At 42.3% G+C, this 13400-nt stretch overlaps 1 protein-coding gene across 1 annotated transcript; it reads left to right on the top strand.

Moving 5' to 3' along the window:
- Nucleotides 1-1840: 1840 nt before the first annotated feature.
- On the top strand, nucleotides 1841-12112 carry mis12 (MIS12 kinetochore complex component). The gene is made up of 2 exons (XM_061744763.1): nucleotides 1841-2265; nucleotides 10219-12112. Exons 1-2 carry the CDS (start codon nucleotides 1849-1851, stop codon nucleotides 10492-10494), a joined length of 693 nt encoding a protein of 230 aa, XP_061600747.1. The 5' UTR covers nucleotides 1841-1848; the 3' UTR covers nucleotides 10495-12112.
- The last annotated feature ends 1288 nt before the right edge of the window (nucleotides 12113-13400 follow it).

The following is a 13400-nucleotide window of genomic DNA, read 5'->3' as shown; positions in this document are numbered from 1 at the left end:
AAAAGATCATTATGTGCTCAGTTGCGAACTGGGATTCTCCCTCTGGCCATAGAAACAGGTAGGTATAACTCTGTTCCTGAAGAGGAAAGATTATGTAGTGTTTGTGATCTAAATGTTATTGAGGATGAACTTCATTTTTTTGTTTTATTGTCCATTATATGATGAAGCCAGGAAGTTTTTATTTCAGAAAATGCATGATTGTAAACCTGAGTTGTTTTGGACTGAGGATGATGCTAAACTGGAATGGAGGAGGTTTTCTCTATAGCTACCTTTATAAAGAGAGCCTGGAAACAGAGAAAGGACAAATTATATGAAAATTGAGAAAGGATCTGATCTGTAATGTATAAGTGGAATTTATAATTTTGTGTTTGTGTTTTTGTTTGTACGCAGCTGATGTTTGTTTGCTGGCGTAGGGTATCTGTGTCTTGTAAGCCCTTATAGGCTGGGCACGTTAGAGGTGTATGACACATAAATAAACCATTCATTCATTCATTCATTCATTCATTCATTCATTCATTCATTCATTCATTCATTCATTCATTCATTCATTCATTCATTCATTCATTCATTCATTCATATACAACAGACAAGGATTCTGAGAATCTGGGAAGACAATTGAGTATTAACCACCTTAACTAATGAGAAACAACCATTAATAACCAATTATTAATCCCTTTAGAATCAGTAAATAGACAAATGACAGCTCTTATTAACATATGTACAATAAAAAAAAAAGTGAAAGGTGCAGCAGTATGAGGTAGACATGGTGATTGAAAGGTGCATTGTTACAGCATATTATTGTATGTTGATGAAAGATGATGATTGTATGTTGATGAAAGTTCTTGTTCAGTCTGTTTGAACTCCTCACCTCTGGATGGCGCAGACAGACACAGTTTCTTCTCCCAAGCTGTTAGATGAACTCTCATCACTCATAGAGTCTCAGAGAAACCAATCACCGTGCAATAACAATAATAACAGTAATTATAATAACACTATCACATGCTGTAACAATGCACCTTCCAACAATAATCGTCTACCTCATACTGCTGCACCTTTCAGTTTAAAAAAAAATGTACATATGTTATTTTATTTTATCTAGAGCCATCATTACCATGTCTACCTCATACTGCTGCACCTTTCAGTTTTTTAATTGTATATATGTTAATAAGTGCCACATTTGTTTATTTACTGCTTGCTATTTTTAAATCTGGGTACAGTGAGCGAAATAGCCGGAGACAAATTCCTTGTCGGACAATGTTCAAACTTGGCCAATAAAGCTGATTCTGATTCTAATAAAATCCCAATGGAAAATGGCATTGAGTTGTGGAGTTCACAAGTTATTTTTTCTGTTTTACTACAACTTCAGCCTACAGTCATGGCCTTTGAGACACAAATATGTTTACAAGTTTTCTACAGACTTTCTGTTTGCACTTTTGTTATTGCACTAAAAATGTGCACTATTACAGAATGGATGTTCTGCTTTCTCTCTATTGTTTTATATTAATGTATACAATTTTAAGTTAAGCTGGACAGGTTTCTGTTTAAGAAAGATACTTATTTTATTCAGTTCATTTTGTTATTTTGTATTAAAGTGAATTGCTGGATAATAATTTGTTTTCCATGTATTCATAGCATTCAAAAATATGCATCTAATTCAATTCAGGTTCGAGTCAATCGAAGGTATCATTGTTTTGAGTATTGATGACTCCACACAACATGTTTATTGACCTATAATCTTTACAGGATGATTCTGATTGTGTGTGGCAGCTCTCACTCCTCACCAGTTGGTGGCGCTAGTAATCCCCATCTTTACCTTCCGCCAGAGGAAGAAACATTACAAATTGGAACATGGCGCGGGAAGCCCGGGAAGAGACGGAGATGGAGGTTCGGGGGGAAGAAGACGCAGAGACCGACCGGTTCTCTGCCTCCTCTTTAAAACTCTACGAAACCCAGTTTTTCGGCTTCACCCCGCAGACGTGCCTGCTGCGGATCTACAGCGCCTTCCAGGACTGCCTGTACGACATCCTGCCGGTGGTGGAGGAGGTGTGTGTCCGCCAGCTGAGCAAGGGCGAGCCGGGCGCCGAGGAGAAGCTGCGGAGCCGTGCCCGGGAGAGCAGCCGGCGGCTGCAGCAGTTCCTGGACCAGCGCTTCAAGCAGCTGTCGGGCCGGATGGAGGCGCTGCTGCTGCCGCGGTGCTTCACCGTCCCCACACGGGTGCTGCTGCCCGAGGACCAGAAGCACCACAGCCGCCCGCAGGACCCGCAGGTGAGCCCGGGGTCGGCGTGCAGGTGTGCGTCATGGTTCCCCATAACCAAATGAATGAGTGGATGTGCCAGAATATTCTCCAGCTAAATGCAGAAAAGACAGAGGTGATATATATATCCTTTATTTAACCAGGTAAAAAACTCATTGAGATTAAAACCTCTTTTTCAAGAGTGACCTGGCCAAAATGTCAGCATAAAAAGAATAAAACAATACATACAAACACAGACAGTCAGTCACACATTCCGGGGAAACAATAGTAAAACAATGGTAAAATGTAGCTACACAACGGGGCAGTCGCAAGAACTGAGAGAGGTAATTTCTCTGTCTTTTAAAATGGATTTAAATTTACCCAAGGATACAAGCTCAACCAATTTCAAGTCATTTTGCGCATCATTCCAAGTTGAGGGGGCAGAAAACCTGAACGCCTTTTTACCCAGTTCAGTTCTGGCTCTCGGGACCTGCATCTGGATAAAGTTCTGTGAGCGCAGGCCATAATGGCTGACGTTTCTACACATGTGCACGCACAAATATGTAGGGAGACGTCCCAAAATGGATTTGTAAATATTTAAATATTTGTAAATATTTATTTAATAAAATTTGTGATCATTTTTGGCCCTAAAAATGAAAGGGAAAAGATCAGCGCTCACCTTGGCTCCATGTCATTGACAGCTACAAATCAAGCCAGAAATATTGGTGTAATTATTGACTCAGACCTGAACTTCAACAGACATCTAAAGTTTATCACTAAATCTGCCTATTATCACCTAAAAAACATTGCTAGAATTAAGGGGATTCTGTCTAAACAAGACATGGAAAAACTTATTAATGCATTCATTTTCAGTAGGTTGGATTATTGCAATGGCATCTTTACAGGCCTTAACAAGAAATCTATCAGGCAGCTGCAGCTGATCCAGAACGCTGCCAGAGTCTTTACAAACACCAGGAAACAGGACCACATTACACCGGTCATGAAATCACTACACTGGCTTCCAGTGAGTCAAAGGATACAGTTTAAAATCTTACTGCTGGTCTACAAAGCACTGAATGATCTTGGACCAAAATACATGCTTGATCTGTTAGTTCCTATGAAGCTCCCAGACCCCTGAGGTTCATCTGGATCTGGTTTGTTGTGGTTCCCAAGAACCAGAACCAAGCAAGGTGAGGCAGCGTTCAGTTATTCTGCTCCTCACCGGTGGAACAAACTTCCTGTAGACCTGAGGTCTGCTCCAACTGTCAGCTCCTTTAAATCAGGCCTAAAAACATTACTGTTTACTGAAGCGTACTCTTACATTAAATACTTACCTGCTGTACTCTACTGCCCTTACTTTTTAACAACTTGTGCTTTTTATTATTTTACTTCTTTTCTTATCATCTTATTCTTAATTTTTTCAATCTTATTTGTTATTTACTGTCTAATTATGTCTTGCCGCTTTTAATGTCAATGTAAAGCACTTTGAATTACCTTGTGTTGAATTTGTGGTATTATTATAGAATAAGGTTCTGTTCCTTTAAGAAGGGGGCGTGGCTTCAGCGTCAGCTGTGTTGTGATGCGGGGCATTGTGGGAGACGTTAGAGCCAGCCCGGGTTGTTTGTACCAACAGCTGTTAATAAAGCCAGACTCCAAGTACGTCGTTGTACGAACCTTATTACTTCATGGAATAACTACACATGGTGTCAGAAGTGAGCGACTTGTAAGGGAGTCAAGTTGAGAAGAAGAAAAGAAAAAAAAAAGAAGAAAAAGAGTACAGTTTATCGGTTTCGCGGAGGAATGGGAGACGAGCCGGTAACCATGGCAACACCACCAACAGCTACGTTCACGATACAGCCTCCAGAGTCGTTTGACTTTACAAAACCTCAAGAATGGGAGCGTTGGATCAGGAGATTCGACCGCTTTCGGGTTGCAAGCAACCTACACACAACGTCTGAAGATAATCAGATAAACACGTTAGTGTATTGCATGGGTGATGAAGCCGAAGACGTGCTAATGGGGCTAACGCTAACGGCCGAGGCGAAGAAGACGTACGAGGGTGTCAAAGCAGGTTTTGATGCATTTTTTGTGCCAAAAAAAAATGTGATTTATGAGAGAGCCAAATTCAATCAGCGTGTGCAGATGCCGGGAGAGACGGTCGATTCCTTCATCACCGCTTTATATGGATTGGCTGAACATTGCAACTATGGACAGTTAAAGAAAGAGCTGATACGCGACAGGTTGGTGGTCGGGCTGAGCAATGTCTCGTTGTCAGAGAAGCTACAGCTAGACAGAGACTTGACCCTCGAAACTGCTATTACAAAAACAAGGCAGTTTGAAGAAGTTAGAAGACAGCAGTCTGACTTAAGAGGAGAATATGGCGGTGCTAACAAGTGCTCCAACGTTGATGCTGTGCACTCCAGTGTTGATGCTGTGCATGCTAAAAGCTACAGAAAATATCCCTCCAAGCCTCAGCTACAGGCACAGACGCCAGGCAAATATAAACTTAATGCATGGCCACAGCAAAGCTCAAAGGGCTGTTATAGATGTGGAAAGGTGCCCTCACATGGACAATTTGAATATCCTGCTGCAGATGCTGTATGTCACAACTGTGGAAAAAAAGGACATTATGGCAAAGTGTGCAGACAGAGTGCGAGATCTCTCAATGCTGTTACTGCAGAGGACAATGAGACTTTCTTCCTGGGAGCTCTGGATGCTGGAAAAGACCCATGGACAGTGCAGCTGCAAATAAGACAGAAAAATGTTTGCTTTAAAATAGACACTGGTGCTGATGTCACTGCACTGCCAGCCAAGGTGTACCATGACATCACAGGGGGGCATGACGTGACGTGCCTGGCAGAGTCGACACGCCCATTGTTTGGGCCAGGTGGCAACATGCTTTCTGTCCTCGGTGTGGCCAGAGAAACACTACGCAGTGGCAGAAAGACCGCTGTAGAAGACATTTATGTTGTGAAAGACCTGCACACTGCACTGTTGGGAAGGCCTGCCATAGATCAGCTTCAGCTTGTGAGCAGGGTCAACAGCATCACCATGGAAACAGTGAAACACCAGTATCCGAAGCTGTGCAGTGGCTTGGGTCTTGTTCGGAGGCCATACTCCATTAAATTGAAGCCAGAGGCGGTGCCCTTTTCTCTCAATACACCACGCAGAGTTCCCCTGCCACTCATGGGAAAAGTGAAGGAGGAGATTGACCGTATGGAGAAGATGGGCGTGGTCACCAAGATTGAGGAGCCGACGGATTGGTGCGCCGGGATGGTGGTGGTCCCAAAGAAAGCAGGTACTGTTCGCATCTGTGTGGATTTTACAAAGATGAATGAATCAGTATGCAGGGAAAAATTCATCCTGCCTTCTGTTGAGCACACACTGGGCATGCTAGCTGGCGCAACAGTCTTCAGCAAGTTAGACGCCAATATGGGTTTTTGGCAAATACCATTGACAAAAGAGTCTGCCAAATACACCACCTTCATCACGCCTTTTGGGCGCTACTATTTTAACCGCCTCCCCTTTGGCATAGCCTCCGCCCCAGAGCACTTTCAAAGAATGATGATGACAGAAGTGACCGGCGGCCTAGAGGGAGTACTGTGTCACATGGATGACATCCTTGTCTGGGGACGGACCCAGGGCGAGCATGATGTGCGGCTTCATGCGGTACTGGAGAAGGCACAGAAAGCTGGCATTACGCTCAACATGGAAAAATGTGAGCTCACACGCCACACAGTCAGATTCCTGGGTCATGTGATTTCGGCAGAGGGAGTGAAGCCAGATCCAGATAAAACAAGAGCTGTCCAAGAGATGGATCCACCCAAGAACGTCAGCGAAGTCAGGAGCTTTCTGGGCATGGTCAATCAGCTCGGCCGCTTTTTGCCAAACCTGGCTGAAAAGGATAAAGTGCTAAGAGACCTGTTGTCCAAGAAGAACCACTGGTACTGGGGGACGGAGCAGCAGGCCGCTTTTGATCAGTTAAAAAAAGAGCTGTCATCCACACCAGTGCTCGCACTATACAACCCAAACAGTGCATTAAAGATCTCTGCTGATGCATCTTCCTTTGGCCTGGGGGCAGTCCTGCTGCAGAAGAGCGACACCAGGTGGTCACCTGTGGCATATGCGTCCAGGTCAATGACGCTTACAGAGCAGCGCTATGCACAGGTAGAGAAGGAGGCATTGGCTGCAACGTGGGCGTGTGAAAGATTCAGCTGTTTCATCCTGGGAAGACCATTCGAGCTGGAAACTGACCACAAGCCGTTGGTGAGTCTGCTGGGGGAGAAGGCTTTGGACGACCTCCCGCCAAGGATCCAAAGATTTAGGATGCGACTTATGAGGTACAACTATACAGTTAATCACGTCCCTGGCAAAAGCCTGTGGACAGCCGACACCTTGTCCCGCGCCCCTCTGAGAGCTCCAGGAGCACACACTGACACAAACTTACTGGAAGACACCAACATCTATGTGGACACTGTCATCAGCAACATTCCTGTCAGTGGTGATTATCTAAGCAGTCTACGTGAGCACCTGAAAACAGACAGCACATGCTCTGCACTGATGAAGTACTGCACAGGTGGCTGGCCGGACAAAAGTCGACTGCAGGGCCTGCTGAGACATTACTGGACTGAGAGAGCAGTGCTAACTGTACATGACGGGCTGCTGCTACGGGGCACAAGACTTGTCATCCCATCTGCGTTACAAGGTGATGTGCTGCGGAGACTACATGAGGGCCACTTGGGAGTGACAAAGTGCAGGGACCGGGCCAAACAGACAGTATGGTGGCCGGGGCTCAGCAGCCAGCTGAATGACATGGTGCTGAAATGTAAAACCTGCATTCAAGAGAGAAAGAATGTCAAAGAGCCACTGATGCCAACGGAGATGCCAGACAGGCCTTGGCAAACCTTGGGAGCTGACCTGTTCACATTGACAGGCAAGACCTATCTACTAGTAGTAGATTATTTCTCAAGGTATGTGGAAATTGCATTGCTGTCACCCACAAGGTCCACGGATGTGGTGTTGCACCTGAAATCCATGTTTTCTCGTCATGGAATCTGTAAAGTGTTGAGAAGTGACAATGGACCTCAGTTCTCAGGCTGCAACTTTAAAGCCTTTGCAGCAGAGTATGGCTTTGTGCACATCACCAGCAGCCCCAAGTTTCCCCAGAGCAATGGGGAAGCGGAGCGTGCTGTTCAAACTGTGAAAAATCTGCTAACGAAGGCATCAGACCCATATCTTGCTTTGCTGGCCTACAGAGCAACTCCTCTACAAAATGGCTATAGTCCAGCTGAGCTGTTGATGGGCCGCCGCCTCCGCACTACAGTTCCTGCCCTCCCAACCCTGCTGGATCCAGTTTTGCCAGACTACAACGCCCTGGGGGCCAAAGAGAGAGAGAAGAGGAGGAAGGACGCTGAATCGTTTGACAAGAGACACGGCACGAGAAACCTGGAGCCACTCATACCTGGAGAGGATGTGTGGATCACTGATGCACGAGTCCAGGGCACAGTGCTATCTACACACGACACCCCTCGCTCTTACATCATCCAGGGGCCTCAGGGCACACTGAGGAGGAACCGACATCACTTGGTGCCTCTGCAGACCAACACTGGGGTGGTCGATGCTGAGGAGCCACCAGTCGGAGAAGATTTGCCTACACCTGAGCCAGCTCCACCAACGACATCACCCGGTGGAGAGGCCCCCACCACAGAGACTGTGCGAACCAGGTGTGGGAGAGAAGTTAGAAGGCCGCAGAGACTGGACATATAACGCATTGATTTCATGAAAAAGAAAAAAAAAAAAAGAGAGGGTGACATGTGGTTGTGAAATTGTTCTTTATTGTTAAATTTATCTGGAACCTCAGGGTTTAAGTTCTGCAGTTCACAACCTGCTAAAGTAATAGTTCACAGTGTAAGGTTTTGATTGTTTTTTTTTGCATGCTTGGGACAGGGACAGATCAGGGACAGGTCTTCCAGCAAAAGGGCAGAATAAACCCCTTAAGACCTGCAGAGACAAAGGTAGTCTACCCTTTGTTCTCACAGAAAGGGAGATGTGGTATTATTATAGAATAAGGTTCTGTTCCTTTAAGAAGGGGGCGTGGCTTCAGCGTCAGCTGTGTTGTGATGCGGGGCATTGTGGGAGACGTTAGAGCCAGCCCGGGTTGTTTGTACCAACAGCTGTTAATAAAGCCAGACTCCAAGTACGTCGTTGTACGAACCTTATTACTTCATGGAATAACTACACAGAATTGTGCTTTATAAATAAATTTGCCTTGCCTTGCCTTCTGCGTTAAATCGACGCAGAGCCTACGGTGCAAGTTGCCGCGTACCCTACGGCGTAGGCTCTGCGTTGGTGTGACGCATAACCATAAATCAGCCTTAAGGCTCTGGTTTGGAGTTTTGGATTTAAAAAATAAGGGACATTTTCTGCTGTTGTCCCACCAGCCCAACCGAGGTCCAGTGTCTTGCATTTTAAGACAGATTTACTTACATTCCTATGCATGTAATTCCTATAATTGAAAGATCCTCGTGTTTGTTTGTCTGGTGTACCATAAGAAAACCAGGGAAAAGAATCAAAGTTAATACAAGCTTTTATTATATCATGCACAATGTTTTCCAGCTGGAGGTACACTTTTCTCAAACCACATAGGTGGGAGAGAAATGCACACTGTTGTCATCAATCCAGTCATATTTATACTGAAAAAGGGAGGTGTTTTGTACGTTATAGGAGCAGAACCTTATCTGTTGAACCTTATCTGGGAGGCCAACTGCAGTGAGAGAAACTTAAACATGTCACACTTTCAGCCATATATTTTCTGTTGTCTATCTGTAATCCGACATGCCAACCCACCAAAGATCTACGACAACCAAAGAGAAAAACAGGAGGAGAACCATTAATCTTAAACATCTGTTCCTCTTCACCGTCTTCACCTAAAGAAGAACTCAGCTAATCAGTCTGGTCATTAAAAACAGGAGGTGGTTCTGCACTGAGAGCAACCATCAGTGTACAATCTTTTTTTTTTTTTTTTTTTTTTACCTTGTCTGCACACATATTAATGATTGATACCATGACGTAGGGCTGGGCGATATATCGAGATTTTAATATATATCAATATATTTTCAAACGCGATATGGTACGAGACAATATCGTTTATATCGATTATTTACATTTTTTTTTTTTTTTTTTTTACGATTTTGATATAGCTTATTTTGTGACAAATTGACTTGAATGTTTTATTTGAGATTTGCACAAATGTTTTGTTATTTGCACAACTGTCAACCTCAGTGGAAAAGTCTGCCTGTTACTGTCTACATTGTATTAATTGCACAGTGTATTTGAATTTAATTGTTATGTAGGAAAGGGATATTTGTTTTATTTTATTCAAGAAGCATTTTTATTCTATATATGCAGGCAGTTTATTTTTATTTCATTTGTTTTATACATTTTGATATTGTGCAGACCTCTGTTAATAAAGGTACCTGTGTGACATTTGGCACGAGGCTTTGACTTAAAACTGACTGTTTTTTTAAGGGTTTGCCTCAGAAAAAAATGAAGCTAACAGAGATGCTATGCTATAATGCTTTGGGGGAAACCCCAATTAAGGCACAGAAAAAATATCGAGATATATATCGAGTATCGCCATTCAGCTAGAAAATATCGAGATATGACTTTTGGTCCATATCGCCCAGCCCTACCATGACGGTAGAAACCAAAGGTGTATATATATGTGCATTATTACTATATTTAATATATATACATATATATACGCATACATATGCATACACATACATAAATAAATATACACATACAAACCCAGTGTTTTTTGTTTTTTTTGGGGGGGGTGACGACAAATGGAAATCACAACTTTATTCAGAGGTATCCTGAAACTTACACCTTCACCTCCCATCATGTAGTTCTTGTCTGAAGGGATGTCTTAAAAAGCTGTGGGACAATGAGTGTATCTGACCTTTTGGTCCTGCTCCATCTAGGAGGTGCTGAAGCTGGAGTCGTCCTTGGCAGAGCTCCACGCTACCTATGAAGCAGAGGTCTATGCCAGACAAGCACTGCAAGCTGAGTTGGAGGAGCAGAGGGAGGTGCAGCAGCAGCTGGACGGGATCCTGGCATGGATCAGTGAGCTCCAGGCAGCCTGGGTGAAGGAAGGCAATGGAAACTTCCAGGAAAGTTTCCGACTGGCGATGGAGTCTGTAAATAAACTTCAGGAGGCCGTCAAGGAGGTTCTGGTCTGCAGCAAAACACCCGACTAAACTGACCGGTGACGTGTAATGTAAATAAAAAGCAGATGGTGATTTGTCTTAATACCGAGGAAGTTTCTACCTCCTCCGTACTTGTTTTTGAACTTCAAATGAAACATCGGGATGGCGGTATTTGGTTGTCGATCACATATAAATAAATGATTGGTATGGGGTTAAAACAACTCTAGTTTATTATTCGAAGGAAAACTTTTGATAAGGGACCAAAATGAATTGAAGCAGTTTTGAGTGAGAACATGAAGAATATGTTTAAGCCTCCTACAAGATTTAAAAGTGTCATTCCACTAAGTGATGGTGTTGTTTCATAGACAGACTGAGGTAATCTATTTTTGTCCGTGTCCAGAAAAGGTATAAAAAGGACTGCTTGACCTGACCTCTCTATCTGGTCATCTTGTAATAGGTCTGTTTCAGTCAATCATCAATGTCTTGCAAACTTGTTAAAAGGTGCAAAACAAAGAGTTCATAATAGTTTCTGCTTCCGTAGAGTTGGATTGGTACTAATACATTTATGACGAGATAGGCAAGTGTTGACACTAGTAATGTTAAAACTCAAAACTGCTTTAATTCACGTCAATTTGCTCCCTATCAAAACTTAACTAAGAGACTAGGAGTCGTTTTAATTCAGCTAATTTAATTTCTGGAAGAAGTTAAGGATGTGATGCGAGTCCCCAGCAGAGGGCGCTCTCCGCCTGAACACCAGATCTACAGTTGCTGTGCAGAACTGAGGGACAAAATATAACTGGACTTCCAGTTTCAGGATGCCAGACAAGTAAACCAAGTATCTTTCGTGTAATTTACTGATATTTTATAATTTAAAATGGTAAACAATTTTGTTGAAAAAGTAAAGGGGGAATCCATAAATTGTTGTCCTACTGGATTCACCATTTGTTACAATGTTACAATTTTGTACAATGTTTTATCTGGCTCTTTTGAAGAATCAGTCTTTGCTTGCACTGTAAAAGAAACTTCACGCCCACTTTTGTCTTCACTTGTTAACTCATTTGTTATACACTTTTTTTTTTTAATTCCCAGAAATACTGGTTGAAAGAAAAATGAATGTAAATCATATTGTCATGGCTTGTCATAATTTAAATTCCAATGATCATATTTCTTAATGTAGAAGGATTTATATAATGTTTGTGATGTCTTTCTCACACCCTGCCACTAATATCAGCATTAACCTTGTTTAAGTATGTGCCTGTAAAACAGTTTTTAGACATCTTTTTAGCTCTCTCTCTATTTGGATCCATCATAACTTGTGCAGTCCTTGCCATCCTCAAAACTGAATACAGGATGCTTTTTTCCCTTTATTCCACCAAAGGAAAAAGTTGTAGTTTTCCAACTTCTGTATCTCTTCAAAGAAAGTAGTAATTAATGGACTACAAATATTTTACTTGTGATATTTAATGAAAGTTTTTGTAAAGTAAATGCCCTACACAAACTGACCGTTCCTGTTTGAGACCAGTAGGGGGCAGCACCTGCATGTCGCAATCAACGTAGTTGAAAGATGTTTCACACATGCAGTTCCCTAAGATGTCTAATATTGTTATATAAATAAAATGTATTTGAATTGTCTTTTGGATGTGATCTAGGAGTCAAATGCCATGCAAGAAAACCTTTTGTGTTTTTAATAAATTCTTTGAGTTTCTTAACTCTAATATTTTAAAGAGAATTTGTTGACTGAAATAATTTTCAATGTTACTAAACTGAAGAGCTGTCTTCTGATTTCTGACCTGTGGGGTCGGTGACACGACATTATTTCATATCATCTCTGGTCAGAGGTGCAGGCTTGCTGGTCAAAGCGATTCAAATGAATCACCATGTGTTTAAAAGTGATCTATTTTTCAGGGCACACCTAATAATTGTTGTAGTTATAGTGTTGCTGCAGATAAACTCTCACTTGTATTGCTGACGTCAGGTTTACGACCCCAACAACAACAATTAGAACACAGAGAAAGTGGATAAACAACAGGTTGAGCGTATAATGTCAACATGTACCACTTGTGACTGACTTAACAAATCATCCGTCCAAATGGGAGACTAACGGCAACAAGGATCTTACAGACTGTAACTAAGTTTTGCTTTGAGCAGCTTATGTGTAAATAAATACTGATTAAATATGTCTAAAAAAAAAAACGTTTAAAAATAGTGCAGTCAATGAGCATGTTAGTTTTAAGGATAACTTATTTTTCTGTTTGGAATAAGCCAATACAAATTGAAAACAAAACTAAAATAGTTTCATAGCAGTAGTTGAGAGAATGGTGTTTGCTGGATAAAATCATTTAAAACCAGAATCCCCGGCGAGTTAATATTATCTGTGATGGATGTTTTCATTCAGCTCATGGAAACAGTTGTTCTGGTACACATTTGGACCGGATTTTCCTTGAAATAAAATCTTTTCGTTGTGTTGTTGATTTAACACAACGTTCCAAAAGATTTTTAAAAAATCACTAAAATTAATCTTTTGTGTAAAATCTTTTTCAGGCAAAAAGTTTGTGAAGTTCCACTAACATCAGATATGTTTTCAACCTTTTCCTGCTGCTCCTGCCAGGCGTCCACAGCATCCTCTCTTATTAGTCTGGTCTGCTCTCCAGCTGCTCTCCTGGACTCTCCAGTTTGATGATTTCCCGATTTCTTAGCCTGAAAGTTTTTTTTGTGGATGTTTTAGCCTTACTTGATTGTTTTTCTCCTGAATGATGGACTGTTGTCCTGAGGGGTGTGAAGTCTGTCTGAATATCAGCTCAAACTGCTCCAGCATACGTCTCTCTTGTTGTCTTGAGCGACAAGGTTCTCTGTGATTGCTTGTTTATCGATGAATGCATGATCATGCACAAACCATAGACGCTTGTTTGAAAGGTGACAACGTTACCATGTGGTTATTACACTCTCCCCATTTCATA

Source organism: Cololabis saira, chromosome 2 (assembly GCF_033807715.1).
Source record: "Cololabis saira isolate AMF1-May2022 chromosome 2, fColSai1.1, whole genome shotgun sequence".
NCBI lineage: Eukaryota > Metazoa > Chordata > Actinopteri > Beloniformes > Belonidae > Cololabis > Cololabis saira.
Note: the sequence above shows the minus strand (reverse complement) of the source record. Positions and strands in the feature narration are given on the sequence as shown.